General features: G+C 40.3%; 1 protein-coding gene across 4 annotated transcripts in view; it reads left to right on the top strand.

The window, feature by feature from the left end:
- The window catches only part of PRRG1 (proline rich and Gla domain 1), a 184,508-nt gene that overhangs the window by 85,417 nt on the left and 76,040 nt on the right, over window positions 1–23,051 (top strand). For all 4 annotated transcript variants that reach the window (XM_081222110.1, XM_081222111.1, XM_081222112.1 and 1 more), the window contains one exon: window positions 7,562–7,612. In XM_081222110.1, the coding sequence (XP_081078236.1) occupies window positions 7,562–7,612 (51 nt within the window). The remainder of the gene's footprint in view (window positions 1–7,561; window positions 7,613–23,051) is intronic.

A 23,051-nucleotide genomic window follows, 5' to 3' on the forward strand; every position in this document is an offset into this window, starting at 1 on the left:
TATTGTTTCCTTCATTTCTTTTTCATTTATTTCTGATCTGATCTTTATGATTTCTTTTCTTCTGCTAACTGTGGGGGTTTGTTTGTTCTTCTTTCTCTAACTGCTTTAGGTGCAAGGTTAGGTTGTTTATTCGAGATGTTTCCTGCTTCTTGAGGTAGGATTGTATTGCTATAAACTTCCCTCTTAGAACTCCTTTTGCTACATCCCATAGGTTTTGGGTCGTCGTGTCTCCATTGTCATTTGTTTCTAGATAATTTTTGAATTCCTCTTTGATTCCTTCAGTGATCTCTTGGTTATTATGTAGTGTATTGTTTAGCCTCCATGTGTTTGTATTTTTTACAGATTTTTTCCTGTACTTGATATTTAGTCTCATAGCATTGTGGTCAGAAAGATACTTGATACGATTTCAGTTTTCTTTAATTTATCAAGGCTTGATTTGTTACCCAAGATATGATCTGTCCTGGAGAATGTTCCATGAGCACTTGAGAAGAAAGTGTATTCTGTTGTTTTTGGTTGGAATGTCCTATAAATATCAATTAAGTCCGTCTTGTTTAATGTATCATTTAAAGCTTGTGTTTCCTTATTTATTTTCCTTTGGATGATCTGTCCATTGGTGAAAATGGGGTCTTAAAGTCCCGTACTATGATGGTGTTACTGTCGATTTCCCGTTTTATGGCTGTTAGTATTTGCCTGATGTATTGAGGTGCCTCCTATGTTGGGTGCATAAATATTTACAGTTGTTATATCTTCTTCTTGGATCGATCCCTTAATCATTATGTAGTGTCCTTCTTTGTCTCTTGTAATAGTCTTTGTTTTAAAGTCTATTTTGTCTGATATGAGAATTGCTACTCCAGCTTTCTTTTGATTTCCATTTGCATGGAATATCTTTTTCCATCCCCTCACTTTCAGTCTCTCTGTGTCCCTAGGTCTGAAGTGGGTCTCTTGTAGATAGCAGATATAGGGGCCTTGTTTTTGTATCCATTCAGCCAGTCTATGTCTTTTGGTGGGAGCATTTAACCCATTTACAGTTAAGGTAATTATCCATATGTATGTTCCTATTCCCATTTTCTTAATTGTTTTGGGTTTGTTATTGTAGGTGTTTTCCTTCTCTTGTGTTTCCTGCCTAGAGAAGTTCCTTTAGCATTTATTGTAAGGCTGGTTTGGTGGTGCTGAACTCTCTCAGCTTTTGCTTGTCTGTAAAGGTTTTAATTTCTCCATCAAATCTGAATGAGATCCTTGGTGGGTAGAGTAATCTTGGTTGTAGGTTTTTCCCTTTGATTGCTTTACATATGTCCTGCCACTCCCTTCTGGCTTGCAGAGTTTCTGGTGAAAGATCAGCTGTTAACCTTATGGTGCTTCCCTTTTATGTCATTTGTTGTTTTTCCCTTGCTGCTTTTAATATTTTTTCTTTGTCTTTAATTTTCGATAGTTTGATTAATATGTGTCTTGTCGTGTTTCTCCTTGGGTTTATCCTGTTTGGGACTCTCTGTGCTTCCTGGACTTGATTAACTATTTACTTTCCTGTATTAGGGAAGTTTTCAACTATAATGTCTTCACATATTTTCTCAGTCCCTCTCTTTTTCTCTTCTTCTCCTGGGACTCCTATAATTCAAATGTGGGTGCATTTAATGTTGTTCTAGAGGTCTCTGAGACTGTCCTCAATTCTTTTCATTCTTTTTTTCTTTCTTCTGCTCTGCAGTAGTTATTTCCACTATTTTATCTTCCAGGTCACTCATCCATTCTTCTGCCTCTGTTATCCTGCTATTGATTTCTTCTAGAGAAATTTTACTTTTATTTATTGTGTTGTTCATCATTGTTTGTCTGCTCTTTAGTTCTTCTAGGTCCTTGTTAAACGTTTCTTGTATTTTCTCCATTCTATTTCCAAGATTTTGGATCATCTTTACTATCATTACTCTGAATTGTTTTTCAGGTAGACTGCCTATTTCCTCTTCATTTGTTTGGTCTGGTGGGTTTTTACCTTGCTCCTTCATCTGCTGTGTGTTTCTCTGTTTTCTCATTTTGCTTAACTTACTGTGTTTGGGGTCTCCTTTTTGCACGCTGCAGGTTTGTAGTTCCCATTGTTTTTGGTGTCTGTCCCCAGTGGCTAAGGTTGGTTCAGTGGGTTGTGTAGGCTTCCTGGTGGGGGGGACTAGTTCCTGTGTTCTGGTGGATGAGGCTGGATCTTGTCTTCCTGGTGGGCAGGTCCGCATCCTATGGTGTGTTTTGGGGTGTCTCTGACCTTATTATGATTTTAGGCATCCTCTCTGCTAATGGGTGGCGTTGTGTTCCTGTCTTGCTAGTTGTTTGGCATAGGGTGTCCAGCACTGGAGCTTGCTGGTCATTGAGTGGAGCTGGGTCTTGGCAATGAGATGGAGATCTCTGGGAGATTTTTGCCGTTTGATATTACGTGGAGCTGGGAGGTCTCCTGTGGGCCAGTGTCCTGAACTCGGCTCTGCCACCTCAGAGGCACAGGCCTGACACCCAGCCAGAGCACCGAGAGCCTGTCATCCACATGGCTCAGAATAAAAGGGGGATAAAAAGAAAGAAAGAAGGAAGAGAGCATCCAAACCAAAAAACAAATCCACCAATGATAACAAGTGCTACAAACTATACTAAAAAAAAATTGTTTTTTAAAGGGACGGACAGAACCCTAGGACAAATGGTAAGAGCAAAGTTATACAGACAAAATCACACACAGAAGCATACACATACTCACTCACAGAAAGAGAAAAAGGAAAAAAATATATATATTGTTGCTCCCAAAGGCCACTGTCTCTATTTGGGATGATTCGTTGTCTATTCAGGTATTCCACAGATGCAGGGTACATCAAGTTGATTGTGTAGATTTAATCTGCTGCTGCTGAGGCTGCTGGGAGAGATTTCCTTTTCTCTTCTTTGTTCGCACAGCTCCTCGGGGTCAGCTTTGGATTTGGCCCCGCCTCTGCACGTAGGTCGCCTGAGGGCATCTGTTCTTCACTCAGACAGGACAGGGTTAAAGGAGCAGGTGATTCAGGGGCTCTGGCTCACTCAGGCCGGGGGGAGGGAGGGGTACGGAGTGCTGGGTGAGCCTGCGGTGGCAGAGGCAAGCGTGACGTTGCACCAGCCCGAGGTGTGCCGTGCGTTCTCCCGGGGAAGTTGTCCCTGGATCACGGGACCCTGGCAGTGGCAGGCTGCACAGGCTCCCAGGAGGGGGGGTGTGGAGAGTGAGCTGTGCTTGCACACAGGCTTCTTGGTGGCTGCAGCAGCAGCCTTAGCGTTTCATGCCCATCTCTGGGGTCTGCACTGATAGCCGCAGCTCACGCCCATCTCTGGAGCGCCTTTAAGTGGCGCTCTGAATACCTTCTCCTCATGCACTGTGCAACATGTAGGCAAGTAAAAGTCCCTGGCTTCTTCGCAGATCCAGACTTTTTCCCGGACTCCCTCCCAGCTAGCTGTGGTGCACTAGCCCCCTTCAGGCTGTGTTCACGCAGCCAACCCCAGTCCTGTCCCTGGGGCCCGACCTCTGAAGCCTGAACCTTAGCTCCCAGCCCCACCCGCCCTGGTGGGTGAGCAGACAAGCCTCTCGGGCTGGTGAGTGCTGGTCGGCACCAATCCTCTGTGCGGGAATCTCTCCTCTTTGCCCTCCGCACCCCTGTTGCTGCACTCTTCTCCGTGGCTCTGAAGCTCCCCCCACCCTGCCACCCCCCGTGTCTGCCCGTGAAGGGGCTTCCTAGTGTGTGGAAACCTTTCCTCCTTCACAGCTCCCTCCCACTGGTGCAGGTCCCATCCCTGTTCTTTTGTCTGTCTTTTTTCTTTTTTCTTTTGCCCTACCCGGGTATGTGGGGAGTTTCTCTTGCCTTTTGGGAGGTCTGAGGTCTTCTGCCAGCGTTCAGTAGGTGTTCTTTAGGAGTTGTTCCACGTGTAGATGTATTTCTGATGTATCTGTGGGGAGGAAGGTGATCTCCACTTCTTACTCTTGTGCCATCTTGAAGCTCTTCTCTATTTTTGTATGTCTTAAAATTTGTTTTATTTACCTTTTGATTTCTTCTTTGGTCCATTGGTTGGTTAGGAGTGGGTTGTTTAATTTCCATGTATTTGAAATTTTTCTGGTTTTCTAACAATTATTGATTTCTGCCTTCATAGCATAGTGTTTGTAAAAGATGCTTGATAAAATTTCTGTCTTCTTGAATTTGTTGAGACTTATTTTGTGGCCTACCATATGATCAATCCTATAAAAATTTTCTCTGTACTTGAGAAGCATGTGTATTCTGTTGCTGTTGGATGGAATGTTCTATATATGTCTGTTTGATCCATTTAGTCTATAGTGTTATTTAAGTCCACTGTTTCCTGATTGATTCTGTGTCTGGATGATCTATCCGTTGCTGAGAGTGGGATATTAAAGTCAACAGGTGTTATTGTATTGCTGTTTCTCATTTTATTTGTTTTAGTATTTGCTTTATATATTTAGGTGCTCCAATGTTGGGTGCAAAAACATTTACAATTGTTATATCTTCTTGATGAATTGACCCCGTTTTCATTATATAATGACCTTTGTCTCTCATGACTATATTTAGCTTAAAGTTTACGTTGTCTGATATTAGTATAGCTATCCCTGCTTTCTTTCGGTTACCACTTGCTTGGAATATCTATCACTTCATCCTATATGTGTCCTTTAAACTAAACTTGAGTCTCTTGTAGACAGCATATCATTGGGATCTTGTTTTTTATCCATTCAGCTATTCTGTCTTTTGATTGGAGAATTTAATCCATTTATGTTTAAAGTAATTTTTGATGGGTATTGCCATTTTGTTCTATTGAATTCTTCAGCCATTGTATTCTTCAGCTCTAAGATTTCTGTTTTTTTTTTCTTGATAGTTTCCATTTCTTTCTTGAACTTTTTGTTTTGTTTGTGTACTGTTTTCCTAATTTTCTTTAGATGTCTATGTGTTCTTGTAGTTCACTGAAGTTCTTTAAGAGGATTATTCTGAATTCTTTCTCAGACGGCTTATAGACCTCTGTTACATTAGGGTCAGTTATTGGAGCTTTATCAGTTTCTTTTGTTGGTGTCATGTTATGTTTACCTCTTTTCTTCATGATCCTTGATTCCTTGCATTGTTTAAACAGTCTCCTCCTCCAGACTTTACAGGTTCACTTCTGTAGGGAAAGACCTTCACCAGTCATGATAGCTTGAGGCTACTGGACAGGTCAGCTGCTAGCCTTCACAGTTAGCAGGGCTTGCTGTTGGGGTCTCTAGTTGGATGAGGCCATTGCTTGTGCTCTGAGGTTGGGGGGATGCCACTGGCTGGGCTTCACAGTTGGGTAGGCCCATTGGCTGGGCTCCATGTTCAAGCAGGACCACTGGGTGACCGTCTCCCTGTTTGGGTGGGGCTGCTGGTTTTGCTCAGCAGTCAGATGGGGCCACTAGCTGGCTTCTGCAGTCACCTCCAGTTGGGTAAAGTCCCAGGCTGTGTTCACTGGTAGGGTGGTGCCACTGGTTGGATTCCATGATTCAGCAGGGCTGTGGGTTGGGTTTAGCAATCACCCCTTGTTGTGTGGAGTCTCAGACTGTGCTCCATCACCAAGTGGTACCGCTGGCTGGATTTTATGTTTAAGTAGGGCCCCAGGCAGGACGGATTGGTTCGATGCTCTGTGATTAGGTGGGGCTGCAGAATGTGCCCTGAAGTTGAGCAGGGCTGCATTCTGGTGTTCCTGATCAGTAGACTGTGCTCTGCTGCTAGGCTGAGCTTCCTTGTTGGGTGGGATCACAGGCTATGCTTCTTGGTTGGGCAGGATTACTGGCTGGGCTTCCTGCCTGGGCAAGGCCGCAGACTGTGTTCAGCAATTGGGCAGGGCCGTAGACTGGGCTCCTCTGCTTATCAGGGTTGTAAGGCTGGGATCCATGGCTGAGTGGGATTGTAGGCTAGTCTCTCCCTCTCTAGCAGCCCCATAGGCTGGGTTCCCTTGTCACCCAGGGTCACTGTTCCAGCTCTCTGGTTTTGCAGGGCCAGTGGCTATGCTCAGCAGTTGGGCAGGGCTGCTGGCTTGGCTGCCTGACCAGGTGGGGCTATATGATGGGCTTGTGGCTGCTGTAGTTCCCTGGCCAGGCTTCCTGGAAGGAGAGACTGGAGGCTATGCTCAGCACTTGGGCGAGGCTGAGTATTTGCTTGCCTTCATGGGCTGGATGGTAGAACAGTCTCCATTTGCAGTCTGGCCCATTGATTATTGGTCCAAATCAGGTAGAACTACCAACTGAGCTCCCTAGCCAGAAGGGGCCACTGGCTCAGCTCTGCAGATGGCCAGAGTTGCTGGCTGGGATCTTTGCTCAGGTACTGATATGAGCAGGAATGCCGTTTGCCAGAGCCTGAGCACTGTTTGCTGTAAGCCCTGCCCCCTTCTCCATCTCTCTCTGATCCCCAGTAGTCAAGCCCAGCAGATTCCTCTGGTGATCTCCATGAGGCAAGACCTGAGTGGGCCTCCTGGGAAGTGTCCCATATGCTGGGGGAGCTGGATGTCCACCTCGGGCTCTCTTTTCCCATTATAGAATCCATATTCCCACTTCTCCCCACAGGGAGGAGGGTGATGTGGCCAGGGTATATCCAGTCCTCTCACCCTTCTAATGTGCTCCTTCTCAGTCTCTGTTGTCCAGCAGGGTGCTTCAGCCTTACCCTCAGGTTCTAACATCTTCACAGTGGAGTTTTTTCTATGCATAGTTGCTAGGTGGTCTTCTTGTGAGGGGGACTGAAGTTGGGAATGATCTATGTGACCATCTTGATAACATCACTCTCCTCTATATGCTTGACTTCAAGTAGATTATGTATTCCTTAACGTAGTGATAAATTATGTCTTATAATTTTGCCTCTCTGGTGCTTAGCTCCATACTGGGAATGTGGCAGGTGAACAATAGATGTGTGGTAGTTCTGTGATTAAACCCTGTTAGAAAATAAAGCATTATAGTATAAATTAGCTTCGGTGTATGTATTTTCATAAAGAAACAGAATTGCTGCTCTTCCATGCACACCTGATTTGCAATATGTATTTTTTTCCTCCAGAGTTTCTGTTGTCAGTAGCTCATAGTTATTGATTCATACTGTTTATTGGTAGTAACTCTGTGGGCTGCTTTGCTGAAGGGATAATTTGATTAGAGGTACTGCTGTTTGACACCATTCAGGAAAATGTTACACTATAAATGGTATTGGATTTGTCACAGAGTGACATTGAAGAGAAACCAGGGATAGGCAGACTAATAACATGCTAGCCTTGTTATTAAAATTGGGCCTTTTGGCATTTGTGTCCACCATTTTTTATTGATATCACTGCCTTCCTAAGAGATAAGCTAGTGACCAATTTGATGACTTTTATTTGGCAAGGGCAGAAACTAATGCCAGATAAACAAGGTCATAGTAAGCTGATGTAGAGCCCATGCCTCCAGAATACTGTGTTTCTGTCCTCTGAGGTTCGATATCTGTTTTATTTAGGCAAGGGGGCAAGATTGAATGCACTGAAATGAAATGCTCATGTTGACAACATAAGTTTTAATGGAACTTGAATCTGACTGTGTGTGTGTGTGCTGTGTTTTTTACAGGGAATCATCATCCAAGGACCTACCAGAGACCACAAGAAAACATGGGGAGAAGTAAGTTTCTCTTTACTTTTAAATAACTTAGATTCTCTCCACATTAATCCACTATATCCAGGAAATTCGATTTGCAACTCGAAGCTTGTATTTGGGGTTTTTTTTTGTGGACACCTAAATCATATTTCTGGTTAGTGTTAGAAAGGTTTTGTTTGAAGCAGGGCTGTGCATAAAAAGACCAACAGATCACATGTTGCTCACTGGAAAGGGTCTTTTGTTTCCCCTGCTCTTTTCTGGACATCTTCCAGTACAGGGAGAGAAGGCTCAAACTTGATATTATATAAACCTGCCCTAATCCCAGCTTCTTTACAACTCTTAGCAAAGTAACCCATATGCTGCTAATGGTTTCTCAGCCTTGCTGATAATAACATAAACAAAAATATGATTGTACTATGCAACCAATGATAGTAGTAAAAAATTCATCTGTGAGGTTGACTTATAAATGGCTTTGGTTGCCCCTAAAATGTTTAAGCCTGGCATTAAGAAGCATTAGATGAATTCTTTTTATTTTTCCTTTCTCATAAGGCTATTATATGGGCAGTGAACAATAGACAAATTTAAGGTCATTTCTTTGTTAAGTTGTTAATAACCAGCCACTGCAGTGACTTCATAAATAATTCTAATCAATGTATACCATAAAAATCTGATGCTATAAAGGACCTCAGAGGAAGACTTGGTGTTGGGTAAGTATAATGAGAAGAGTACTGGACATAGGTCAAAGACCTGAATTCAAGTTCTACCTCTACTATCTTGATCAAATCCTACCGTTCCCCTAAACTTGTTTGTTCATCTCTGAGTTGGGATTAAAAACATTCTGCCCTATTAGCCTCAGGAGACTGTGGTTGTCATAATGTGATAATATATATGAAAGCGTGTTGAGAACTCTGAAGTATAATGGAAGAGTGCAGTGGTATGTTCGTTGGTGTCCTTACTGAATAAGTATATCTTCATTGGTTATGTCTTTCAGTAGTTAAAATGAAGTTATTTGATCAGATGCCTCTGTAGGCAGCAGGGCTGGGACTAGGGTTGTGCAGGTGACAGAGAGTGCTTCCTTATGTTAATGCTCTAGGCATCTTTCTCGCCCCATGTCAGTATGGGCCCTGGTAGGCAGCCCCAAGGATTATAGATAGAAAATATCTTCCTGAACCTTAATGAGCCAGCTTTTGTGTGTTTTCTCCAATGCTTCCCTGGGTATTCTGGTTCTTTCCCAACCTTCACAAAAGATACCAATCTCTGATAGTTTAGAAATTTTTTTAAAATGACTAAATAAAAAAAACTGGTCAGAGTTCTGGGACTAATCCATACCACGTCCTAACTCCAAGTCAGCTGTTGACAGAACCTTCCAGAGTGACTCATCATGGTTTGATCCTCACTTTCTCCAAGCTTCAAGTGAATTTGGAGAATGTTGTGATGATTGGATTTCATCATGGCCATATGGCGAAGAAAGCTGCACTGAGACAGGGCAGCACATTACTTCTTGTTTTCATTATTCCTTTTCAGAATGGTCATCAGGTTATTAGCAGGGAGATCATTTGGTGCTTGCTTTAAAAGGCACCCCACCAAGTATTTGTTTAAATGGTCAGGTAATTAATAGAGTTCTTGCTAAAGGACAGGGCATGGTACTGTAATCTGCAAAGATGGGCATGTTTCCAACCTGGAGATGAGATAAGGGAAGTGCTTCAAAAGAGATACTACTTTTACAAACACATGGAAGCGTGTAATAGCAGCATTTTGACTGTGTTAAGCACTTTAAAAACATCCTTAAAATCCTGAATCTCAAAGAATCTATCCTTTACACTCTAAGCTTTACTTAGCTTGTCTGATTATACTTGTTAATTGCTGAAAAAAAGGATGCTTAGTGAAAAAAAAAAGGTGCTTCTGTGGGCTCTTTTTTTCCTTTTCTGGCAGTGTACAATGGAGTTTTTAGTGGATTTGGCAAAGATTCTCACAAACATAGCTCAGTGTGTCATACAAAGGGACAGCAGAGGAAAATACCACAAAGACACGGCACTAGCCTCATTAATTAAGGAGCCATGAAAACAAAGAACACAGCTGGGAAACCATACAGTATAGATGAAAAATTAAAATGAAATTGAGGTGAATTTCTTTTAGTATTCTTTGATACTGGATGAAGAAATTATTTATAAATATGTTAGAGGAATCATTCTTTTATTTATGTGATATGAAAAAATTCATAAACAAATTCTTACAAATTGTGTCCATTGTATGTGGCATTGAAATCCTATTTACTATATAGGGATTTAGTATTTAGCTAGAATTTAGGACTTTTATGAATATATAATTATTTTGATATTAACAAGTATCTGTAGAGCATTTCATAACTCGTACATATTTCTCCATTATCTTATTTGAGTTGTAAGAGAACCCTATAATGTAAATAGGGATTATTATCTTCATTTTATGTATTATAAAACTGAGGGTTATGTGAGAAAGTCTTATCTAAAGTCCACAGTTTATAAATGAAGAGTCAGAAGACAAACCTAGGTCTCCTTATGTCATATCCAGTTTTTATTTTCTTCCAACAAATTGTATTCTGAGCACCCTAGTCATCAGCAGTGTATAAAGTTGATTAAAAACTTAGGAGCTATCTGATGCTGTGAAAGGTATGGAAGAAAATATTTTCTTAGAATTACGATGATATTCATATGTTTCTCACAGCATGGGGGAGTGGGCAGATAGGAAAAGAGAAATGGCTCAGTGTTCATCAACATTTATGGTAAGAGCTAAAACACGTGTGTCAGATAGTGGAGTGCCTCAAGTATCAAAATCCTCTGAGCAGGGCTTCCCTGGTGGCGCAGTGGTTGAGAGTCCGCCTGCCGATGCAGGGGACGCAGGTTCGTGCTCCAGTCCGGGAGGACCCCACATGCCGCAGAGCGGCTGGGCCCGTGAGCCATGGTCACTGAGCCTGTGCATCCGGAGCCTGTGCTCCGCAACGGGAGAGGCCACAACAGAGAGAGGCCCGCGTACCGCAAAAACAAAACAAAACAAAACAATCCTCTGAGCAGCGGTGGTCCATGGCTGCAGTAATTCAGAGGCAGCAGCAGTGATTGACAGTCACCAAGCTAGATAACAAGATAATTCAACTCAGAAGCTTGCTGTACACAGCCCACAGTGGGAGGTGCCCAAAGTAAGGGGCCTAAGACACCACTTCTGTGATGAAAGTCACCCTTCTTGATTGATAGGTTTTTATATTTGTGGTTCTTCATAACACAAAGAATAAAATACAGCATGGAATACCAGAAAAGCATGTAGATGACAAGGGGAGATGCTGTTACAAAAAACAACAGCATGTATAAATAAAATTATGTATAATATTTTAGTAGAGAATTAACATTTTCACAAAGAAGAGAATGTAAGGATTTTGCAAATATGTATATATAGGCTTACCAAATATTATGTACACAATACTAGAGAGTATTTATCAGTAATCATCTTCAGATGGAAAGTAAAACTTTATCCTACCTTTTCATCCCCGCCCCTCCCCCGCCCCCCTCCCCCCGAATAACTGGTACATTCACGATAAAATGACAAAAGTCTCAGTATTCCACAAAGCAATTTCTTGGGAGTTGTCGTGCTAAAAAATTTGGGAGTTGTTTTTGTTACAGTGTTTGAGTAGAATTTGACTTTGAATCACACCTATTTTCCATCTGATTTTTTTCTGTCAGAACACACTTCTCTTACTGCATATTTTAAGTGCTATAGCAGCAATTTATGGTATTTATTACTCTAATATGCAGTTATGATGGCTAATTTCACTGTCTTTACCTTAATAACAAAGCTTGTGGAAGAAATTCATCATGTTTCCTCAATAATAGCAAACCACAAGATGTTCCTACTCGTCTTTTACAAAATAGGAATAATATTTAGCCGTGAATCTTCAAACTGATTAATTTTGCTTTGTTGTGTAGAAAACAATATCTGGAATAGCTGAATGATAGCAGGCAGACAGGCCTTATTTGTGAAGAATAATTAACATAAAAATATAAAGATACCTTAGCATTTGTTTCTGTTTCTCCTCTTTCAGTATTCAATCTTTGGAGATAGCTTTTACCTAGCCTAGTAGGTAACCCTAGGTCTATAAATTCTTAATCTGCAAAGTCAGTTTCATCTTCATTTTCCATGCTTAATGGTAACATGCCCTTGATGTCCTAGTATACATGAACATACTGTTGTGCCGTAGAGAAACAGAGACAGTGCTACCAGTTACACTCTTTTTTAATTATTATTAAAACATAGCAGCATCATTCCTTTGGGTCACTGGATGTACTTGGCTCCTTTAGTTCAAAGAACCCAAACATGTCCCCTCCACTTACTAAGACTTAATGGAAGGAAAGATGGTTTATAGCTACCACAGTAAATTTCTAAGCTCTTTGAGTCACTGCTGAACTACTGTTCAGTTGAGGCCAATCCTGAACTTTCATTCTGAGCATACAGCTCCATGTTTTCAAACAGGGAATGAGTGTTCAAACTGACAAGCCTTGTAAAGTGACTGTCTCGTAATGTAGTGCCTGATTTTATTTGACAGCTCCCAGGTTTACAGTTCAAGTGAAGGCACACATTTAAAGACAATTATTTCATTTTCTGACCTATATTAAATCTGAGAGTCTCTCTATTATGGTAGCATATTCATGCCTCTGCAGTTCAGATGATGTCACCAATTTATTGTAAACCCTTGTCTAGCTTCATAATTTTATAACAGTAAAACAAATCTGCTTGGGGCTGACAACAGCCATTATTTTTTCCTGGCAAGTTTTTCCCATCAGAAAAAAAATGACCTTACTATTTAAGGGTCAGGCTGCTTTTTTTTTTTTTAAACTCATTATAGTGCTTGATGCTTTTTGTCTTTGATGCAATCCTCTCTGCCTTTTACCTATTCAAGAAGAAAATAACTTTGGTGCGTAAGTTTAGAATGGTTTCTCAACCTTAGCGCTATTGACATTTTTTTTAAAAAATTGAGGCAAAACACATAATGTAGGCAAAACAATTCACATAACATAGAATTGACCATTTTAAAGTGTACAGTTTAGTGGCATTTGTACAGTCACAATGCGGTACAACTATCTTGTACCAAAATATTTCCATCACCTCCAAGGGAGACCCTCTACCCGTTAAACAGTCAGTCTCTATTTCTCCCTTCCCAGGCCCTGGCAAACCTGTGATCTGATTTCTAGCTCTATGGATTTACCTATCCTGGGTATTTCATTTAAATGGAGTAATACAATATGTGCCCTTTTGTTGTGTCTGGCTTTTTTCACTTAGCATAATGGTTTTTAGGTTTATCCATGTTGTATTAGTACCTTATTCCTTTTTATGGCTGAATAATATCCCATTGTATGAATATACTACAATGTGATTAGTCATTCATCAGTTGGTGGACATTTGTGTTGTTTCCACCTTTTGGCTGTTCTAAACAGTGCTACTGTGAACATCGATGTACAAGTTTTTGTTTGAGTATCTGTTCTCAGTTCTTTGGGGCATACATGTAGGAGTGACTATTGACATTTGGGGCCAGGTAAGTCTTTGTCGTGGGGCCTCTCCCCACTACATGCCAGTGGCACCTGCCCCCTCAAGTTGTGAGAATCAAAAATGTATCCAGACACTGTCAGATGTTCCCTGGGGTGCAATGTCTCCCAAGATTGAAAACCACTGATTTAGAATAAAGGGAAGGAAATCTTTAGAGATAAGCCATAATTAACATATTATGATTTTCATAGAAGTAATTCAAGTCTAAAAGAGAGCACTAGAGTTGGCCCTCTGTGTCTGCAGGTATCCACAGGTTCCACATCCATGGATTCAACCAACCATGGATCAAAAATATTGGAAAAAAGTAAAAATTCCAGAAAGTTCAAAAAAGTGAAACTTGAATTTGCTGCATGCCAGCAACTATTTACATAGAATTTACATTGTGTTTCCAACTATTTATGTATCACTTACATTGTATTAGTTATTATAAGTAATGTAGAGATGATTTATAGTATATGAGAGGATGTGCATAGGTTATATGCAAATACTATGCCATTTCACGTAAGGGACTTGAGCATCTGCAGAATTTGGTATCCATAGGGGGTCCTGCAATGAATCCCCCATGGCTACAGAGGGACAAATGCATATGGTTGTCAACAGAAATAATCAATAAACTGATCTATGATAGGAATAAAAAGAAGTTTTATTTGAGCCAAACTAAGAACTGTAGCCCAGTAGACAGCAGCTCAGATAACTCTGAGGAACTAGTCTGAAGAAACATGGTTTTCAGCACAGTTTTGTATCTTGTCAGAACAAAGAACATCAAAGAAGTCAGGGATACATTCCTTCAAGATTTCAAAACAACAGCCACAACACATCAGCATATACACAGGGACTCAGTATGGCCTTGGCACCTGGGAAGGAAGTCTTGTCACTGAAGGCATAGCAGCATTGGCGACCCAGGAAGGGAGGCATTTCATCTTTATTTTTAACATGGACATTTTTTACTTCTGGCCAATGCACCCTTTTCTTTAAGGATTAAGGCAGATGTACAATGCATGTTTGATAGGCCACAAACAGGCTGTTTTAGTTACCATAAAGTTCGAGTTAAAGCATACATAAGCCAGAATGACTTTCCCATACCGCAACAGTATGTGAAATTTTCTTCCGTTATGGTTCTAGAAACCAAGGTGCAGTCCTGGTCTATAATCAAGCAGCTGTGTCCTTGGATAAGTCACTTAACCTCTGGATTTCAGTTTTCTTGTCAGTAAAATGAAGGGATTGAGATGGATCAGTGGTTTCCAGTGTTGCTCAGTGAAGCTCCAGGTTTTCTAAAGGGGTCCCTGAGGAGCCACTATGAGAGAAGGGGAGGAAAAGAGAGCACTCCTGGTATGTAGTACCTCCCCTTCAGACAGAGCAAGTGAAAGTTTGAATTCTATCATTTCTAGAGCAAATTCACGTATAAATAACATTGATTTCACCAGCGAAAAGTCATTTCTGAAATCCATGTGCTAATTAACAAAGGCACTAATTTGTCAATGAGACTCCATTTCTGAAATCCATCATGCTCTGCTGTTTGTGCACAGAAGAGAAAGATAGCTGAATACTATCTTTGAATGCTGTCTGAACAACCACCTCTGAAATGTGGCTTTTTGATTAAATGTAGTATGTGTTCTATTAGGACAATTATTCACTCCTAACATCTAGATTACAGCTAACTATTACATAGATAATACCATACTGTCTATGTTGACAGATTGTGAAGCATTGATTATAACATAGAGTTATGTATTTAAAACTGTATTTCATATTTGCTGAGTCTCTCTACATGCCTTTCCCCCCATTAAATTGGTGATTGTTATAGTTGTTTCCATTTTCTTCCATATGGGACAGAACTGTAATCAGTGTAAATCAGATCCATAAGCTAAAAACAAAGTTTTATGGTCGTGACAACTATAAACTCTAAGACTAACGATATTCTTGTTGATAATAGTTGAGGCACTAGTGATAGGAGAAATACCTATCTTTGGAATTCCCGTGTTTTCATGATTCCACCTGACTGTGTGCTTAATTTTGTGCAAATTAGACCATTTTCTAATTCCATATTTGTTTGTTTCCTGTGGGTAAGGCACAGCCCCTAGTCTATAAATATCATGTGTTAGAGTACCATACCATACATTTAAACCAGTTATTGCAATTGCTAGTAACTTGATTGCAGTCATCCTTATTTCATGAAGAATTCTTTTTGATAAGGCGTTATGAATTGTAGAACTCCTTCAAAGAAAATTTGGCCTTTTACCTTCCTTTGTGGGAGAATCTATTAGATCTTTTCTCTGTATCTCATTATTCCTTACAAAGTGTAAAATCGTTAGACAAGAGACATCTGAATATTTGATGTAAAATTTGGCTTTTAAGAAAACCATATTGAGTTAGCAAGACTCACTCGGCAGGGGGGGAGCCATATTTGTTTTGTTTTTAAAAAATATTGACTTTATAGACGTATGTTACCTGTTTTGTCTTCTCTCTTATAGAAATCCATTTCTGGCATTTTCTCCACACTTATTCCAGGAAACCTGCCTGTTATCATCTGGCGTTTCATTGCATACCTCCGGTAGCACAAAGATATCTTTTTTTTTAAAGTTTTAGGTAGTGATCATAACCACTACATTGTCCTTAAGAAGCAGGTTCAGGATATTAAAGATATTAATTACTTCTTCTCTCAAACCCTGAGGCTCCCCACTCTCACTAGCTCAGTCCTGTAACTTCACATTATTTTTTCAAATATCTCAGTCCTTGAGTGGGTTTTAGCTTCCTAATTCCTGTGAATACATGTACTACATGCCATTCTAACTAAGCTGTAAGTTTGTGACAACCTGTTTGGGCACATGAGCACCACTGTACAACAAATTCTGAATTATAAACCTACCTTCTATGAAAAAATTAACCTTTAATTTCCACAAATAGGTTACAGTGGTGAAATACAATTGGGAAGTAATCTGGTTTTTCCACCTCCATAACTAATAGGAAGATAATCCAAATAGGATCTTTTTATTTTGCATAATATTCGTTTTTAGGAGGTGAAATGTCACTTTAGAATTTTAGTGAGACTGTTTTTCTAGGGAAAGTTATATCCATCAGTCTGATAAGAAATGCCTATTTAATACCCATTTCAGCAGAAAAAAACCTTGAAGGCATCGTATGCACACACAACTGAGTAAATGATGGTATCAAAATGGCTTAGAAGCAAGAAAACAAAGAATTATGAGTATGACACTTCATAAGATTTTCTTTTATAGTATATAAATCTGAACGCAGGATTTGGTGCGCTTCTTGTTGATTTTTGCTTCTTGTTTGTTTTTTTTGTTGTTGTTGGTTTGGGGGATGGTGGTTTCTTGGCTGAAAAATAGTGTGTTCATATCCCCAAAGAATTTGGATGTGATACACTACTCCCACTTAACAAAAATCTTTCCAAGTATAAAACTTCACAGTTACAGCTCAAAGGACCTAAGAAATCACATACATACAACACCTTAGGTTCACAAATTAGGAGACAGGCCCAGATAAATTAAGCAACAAATGCAGAATCATGCAGCCAGGTTAGTGCCAGAGCTGGACAGGAATCCGCATACCTGACTACAAATTCAGGACCTTTTCACCCTACCATACTCCTCTCTTTGCCTGCAGTTTCATTTGTTTCAATAAAGGGTTAGTGAAAGTGGTGAATGTATATTGGCTTTCTCAGACTTCAACAAGATAGCCTCAAAAGGCAGTTTTCATATGACTAACAGAAAGCTCAAATAAGTGGATAGCTTAGCATCTTATGCAGTCTTTTATGAGAAATTCACAACTAAACAAGATGTTAGAGATTTATTCAGAAAAGAAACAGCTTCCTGGTTAGCATGTGGACTCATAGTTTCAGTCTGTGGCACACCAGCATTTACACAACACTGTCTAGGAATGAACTTTCCATTTGACTAAATACATTTTGCAGATTGCTCATGCTCACCTTTTTAAATTGTTAAAAAAACTTTTTAAAAACTATTTTTATGGAAATAGTTCTAAAATAGATAATATACCTTACTGCCTTCTTGAACAATATCGTGAACATCATGTGGTCCTTTCTTGGTGACTCAGGTTCACCATCATAAACATAATCATTGATGCCTACAGCTTTGGGAGCTGTTAGTGTGAGCAGGGCTAGGACCTACTCTAAATAACCCTCAAAGGGCCATCTGTCTGTCTTTCCTCTTGTCTTCAGATTCATCAGCTTTCACTTCTTGTTGCTGTCAGTGTGTTGATCTAGTTCAGCCCACCCCAGTCCCTTCTATTTCTCAGCTTTAATGTGCAGTGAGGCTTTCAAGTCTTATAGCCAGGCTCGTGGATGAGGGTTGAGTAAATTGATCCTTGATTAGTCTAAGGGAGCTGAGGCTCCCCTGTAGGTAAAACATAAGATAAGTTATAATGCATGACCTTGGTCATCTTTTGTTTCTCAGTTTATGAGACTGGATTTATTTGAGTGACTTCTGCATAAATAATGTCTTACTGTCCTTAATATCCACAGTGATTATGTCAAATATTGAATAGCTACCTGAACTATCAAATAACCCAAGTATCAATGGAAAATAATTTATTTAGTATATTTTGTTGTAGCTACTCATTCATGATTCACTGAACATATATATCTGTCATGTGTATGATTTTCATTTCTTAATCTGTCCTTCTTAAGAGCTTCTTTGTGATCTATTATTAAAATTCTCATGATGATAGACTATCAGCATACATTTAATCAAAGTTGAAGTTAATAAAAGTAAACATATAAGGTATGGTAAAGGATACTTATGAGTTTTTTACAAAATCAAGTCCTTCTAAATAAGGACCAGAAATAGTCCTTAATTACATTCTGAAGAACTTCTGAAACTTTTAAATCTCATGATATCCTCAAAATATTTATGACTCATCAAAGTAGGCACTACTCAACATTAGCCAATTGAAAGGACCTATGAGACTCTCATAAGGCTTTAATAATGGCTAAAGGTATGGTGCAGCAGGAGAAAGATGGCTCCTAGGGCCATTTTTAGTCACACAGGGCATGCTTTTTCTTCTAATTGTGAACAGTCGAGATACATGCAAGATAACCTTGGTCTCAGGGGAGCCAAGGCACATGTTTACTGAGAATCTTTGATACCCAATGGTCATACAGATGAAATTAGGCTGCATACCATCAGTGCAAACCATCAATCTATACATTTTCAATAAACAGTGTAGACAAGCTAGTACAGAGTGCCTCCAAGGGCTTTAAACAGCACTTTATAAAGCTAGTACATTTCATCCCAATCTTGACCAAGGGAACCAAACTTCTAGGCATCCCTGGAGTTAAACATACAGACTCACTGAAAGTTAACCCTATCCTTGATCGTTTATTCTTTATTTTCTAAGTGTATTTTTTGTATCATCTTGGTAAATCTCTTGTTTTTCCTTTAATGGAATAACTGCCACCATGACAGCTGTCATGGTGAGAACAAATCACACTCTTGTTTATTGAGCTCCATTTTTTGCCAGGCTCTGAGCAAAGCACTTTATGTCCATTACCTCATTTTTAACTATGACGTCGGTGCTGTTATTCCAATTTTACGGATGAGGAAGGGAAGCGTAGGGTTTTTGCTTTCCTCACATAGCTGTTTGCTTTAACAACTTTTTCTTACTTTCTAAATGAGTAACTGCTGTGTACCATTTAACAAGCTTGGAGTACCAATGAGATCGCATTTGTTACTCAGATTAAATAGCCACAGCCCCTGGAAATATGAGAATGTCTGTCTTCCTTCCCTGACCAACCCTATTCCCATGGGAAATTGAAGAACTCTAGGGTTGCACCTTAGGTCTAGAGGAGTACGCCCTGGGAGGAGCAGTCAAGATGGCGGAGTAGTAGGACATGAAGCTCACCCTCTCCCACAAATAGAGGAGTATGCCCTGCCTCCTGCACTGAAGAAAGATAATGGAATGCTAGGTGCATTTGTAGGAAGTCCCCATTCTCTTGCTCTTCATGTTCTTGCTGTTGTTGCCAGCGATTAGTCTTACATTAAAACCAGGGCACTCAAACCAGGCTTTCTGGTACCCAGGACAATTCCAAGGACAGTAGAGGAGTCACTTTGTGAACTGTGGCATAGGTTGCCTTTGCTGGGCTGGTAGTAATTACCAGCAGTGCTGGGAGAAGAGGAGGGCACCTTTCTACCCAGCATTTCACTCACCTGTGCTCGCTCCGTAACACAGGAGGCCCGATTGCCCGGTGTTCCGGCTACCTAGTGACCCTGTTGTTTCATTTTCATCTCCCTGGCCTCTTTCCCAGGCAAGCTCACAGAACCAGAGTGGCTAATTGAGGGAGACCTTAGGATAACCTACAGTTGAGGGGTGTGACTGGATGGGGGCGCTATACTATATTCTTTTCCTGCTAGCTCTTATCAGGGCCACAGTAACCCATGTGACAGGTTTCAGTAACTGTAAAAAGGGATCTCAGTTTCCTTCCTCAAAGAGAAGGAACTTCCCAGCCCATTCAAGCATGGTGTGCCAGATGTATTTGGGAGAGCAGTGGCAGGACTCCATCAGCCTCTAGAACCCCTAGGTCAGAGGTTCCCAAACTTTCTGAGTTTAAGGTACCCTTAGTTATTGCAGTGACTTTTTCACAGCAGCCATAGGCCAAAAGAAATGCCTAATAATTCCACTTATTAAGTAATTAGGTCCAAACAACCTAATAGGTATTTATATCCTGACAGCTTGGTAGCCATTTGAAAAAATAATACAGGCATACCTCCTTTTATTGCAGTTTGCAAATATTGTGGTTTTTTACAAATTGAAGGTTTGTGGCAACCCTGTGTTGTCAGGTAATAGTTAGCATTTTTAGCAATAAAGTATTCTCTAATTAAGGTATGTACATTGCTTTTTTTTTTTTTTTTTTTTTTTGCGGTATGCAGGCCTCTCACTGTTGTGGCCTCTCCTCTTGTGGAGCACAGGCTCCGGATGTGCAGGCCTAGCAGCCATGGCTCATGGGCCCAGCCGCTCCGCGGCATGTGGGATCCTCCCGGACTGGGGCACGAACCCGTGTCCCCTGCCATCGGCAGGCGGACTCTCAACCACTGCCCCACCAGGGAAGCCCTGTACATTGCTTTTTAAAGACATAATGCTATTGCATACTTAAGAGTCTATTGCATACTTTATAGTATAGTGTAAACATAACTTTTATAAATGCACTAGGAAACCAAAAAGCTCATGTGACTCGCTTTGTTTCGATATTTCTATCTTAAATAGCCATGCAGTTACTTACTAATTGGATGTGTGTACCTGTTGGGCACCGCACAACTTCTCAAACCTTCTCACTTCTTGTCAAACACAGTACTTTCTTTTTTAAATCATAGCCGAAAATTCAGTTTCACAAAGGAAAGGAGTGTAGAACTATCTAATAATGAAACTGTGAATTACCTTAAGCTCATAGTTTGTGTGGTATCCAACAGATGTTAAGTATCAATGCACTTCTCCAAAAATGTAAAATATCCTGCACATTCTTCATGAATTCACTGCAGCACCCTGGAGAGCCAAGGTGCTAGTTCCTTGCCAAGCCAAAAAGCATCTGACTGTGCCCTCTTCCCACAGCAGTAGTTGTCCAGCTGCTCTCCCTCTACATAAGTATTACTGCAAATTAGTGGTTCTTTCAGAACAACAAAAGATGTGCTCCAAGCAGAGCCCAAACAGAAGTACTGTACAAATTTCAAAAGGTAGTTTCTCTTGCAAAAGGATATTCAAGTGCTGTCTCACTAGAAACTTTGCAGTAAATGTATTGATTTCATAATCATATGTTAAGTTTGCCATGCTGCCTCATAATTAGAGGCATGGTCCATGGCTTCCCAGCTTCTAGTCATTCAGATATCAAGTTTCTCCCATTCTGCCTTTTCCTTTATTCCACACTTATTGAATCATGTTCTGTACCAAGGTCTTTACTATGTATTATGAAAGACAGATGTTGGATCAAAATATTAATAATACATGGGCCCTGCCCTCAAGTCTTGAGGGGGAACCAGATAGGCATACCAAAAATTATAATAAAATTATAATATAGTTTAGTTAATTGCTATAATTGAAGTATACGTAAATACTGAGAGTCTGTAGCAGCTCTGTCTAACGAAGTGGGGAGTAGAATCTGGGGAAGGTTTTTAGAGGATGTTACATCTGAATGGAATAGGAGTTTGCTAGGCAGAGGAAATATTAGGTACAGAATTATGGAGGCATAAAAGAACCTATATGAAGGATGTTAAGATTTGGTTTGACTGAGGAATAAGGTACATGATGGGTGTAGTGGCCAAAGAGGTCACCCATATTTCACATCTGTCCCTTTCTTTCCCTTCCTATTGCCACCATTCTAATGCATGATCTCATTATTTCTTAACCTGGTCTGTTGTAAGTAGCCTTTTTCCTGCCTTTATCCCTCCATTTTCTCTTCATCCTACCCCCAAATCTGTTGTACTTATACATTTTTCTAGGTTATTCTCCACGAAGTATCGGTCTAAACTCTTGAATGCTGTCGAATAGTTTAAATATCTTAGCGTAACATTAAATGCCTCCATGACATGGCTATCAGGCCCCTTTCCGGTTTCATTTCCCTCTCTTCCTCTTTTGAATTGTGTACTCTGGCCCTACTGACCAGCTTATATTCCTCGTTTATGGCCATAGGTTTATTCGATTTCAGGCCCTCACTCACTATTTTGTTTTCCTAGGATGTCTTTCCTCACCATCTTTGCATGCTCCAATCCTGCCAATTTTTAAAAGGCCAACCCAAATATACTTTTCACTTGCCCTTCTCCAGGTCCCTCTCCCATCCTGAAACACACCTACCCAGCAGAAGTACGCCTGCCTGCTGACCTCAGAGAGCATCTACCTTGTTCATCTTGTGTTAGAGCTGTTTTTGTATCTCTCTTTTTTTTTTTTTTTTTTTTTTTTTTGCGGTATGTGGGCCTCTCACTGTTGTGGCCTCTCCCGTTGCGGAGCACAGGCTCCGGACGCACAGGCCCAGCGGCCATGGCTCACGGGCCCAGCCGCTCCGCGGCATGTGGGATCCTCCCGGACCGGGGCACGAACCCGTGTCCCCTGCATCGGCAGGCGGACTCTCAACCACTGCGCCACCAGGGAAGCCCTGTATCTCTTTTATCTTCATTATCTCTTGCACTGAAGAACCTTGAGGTCAAAGGCAGTCTCCTACTCATCTTTGTGACTTGTCGTGATCTCATTGTACATAGTCTGTGTTCAGTAAATATGTCCTAAAGAAGGAATTTTGTTCACTTAAAAGAAAAATGTAAACATTTGCAACTTTAAATAATGGCTGTTTCAATGAATCGAGACCCAAGATTAGAGAACTGATTAGATAAGTGGACTAGAGATTTTCCACGTGGGCTGTTAATTTTCAGGCCTTACCATCTGCTGTTTTTCAGCAAATGTACGGACATGACTTTGCCTAGATAAAGATTTTTGGCATTAAAATGTCAGTTTTAGTATGCTGCAATGCATTAAAAATATATAACATGACTACATATTTCGGTTTAAGGCAGTAATTTACAGTTACTTGAGAAGCTATCTTATTTCATTTATTTTTATTCTTTTCTTTTGAAGAGAAAGCATGGGTGAGAGCTATTTATTTTGAAATTATGAAAAAGTAGTTACATTCTTTGAATTAATATACTTATTTTGTGGTCATTTATGTGTTTACCAGACTTAGAGTTTAAATATTTTCTTTAGTAAGGGTGTTTCCTAACTGAATCTAAAGAAAACAGCTTAGGTTTTTCTTTATGTCCTTTAATGAGAAAAGAACATGTTTGATTAATACCTCAGTGTTGTGTTCTCAGAGTAAATTTACAGTCTGTATACTTGCCACATCATGTAATCTCTGATGAAGGCATACACATGATTCTGGACAGCT

This window comes from Mesoplodon bidens (assembly GCF_964165515.1).
Source record: "Mesoplodon bidens genome assembly, chromosome: X".
In the NCBI taxonomy this organism is placed as follows: domain Eukaryota; kingdom Metazoa; phylum Chordata; class Mammalia; order Artiodactyla; family Ziphiidae; genus Mesoplodon; species Mesoplodon bidens.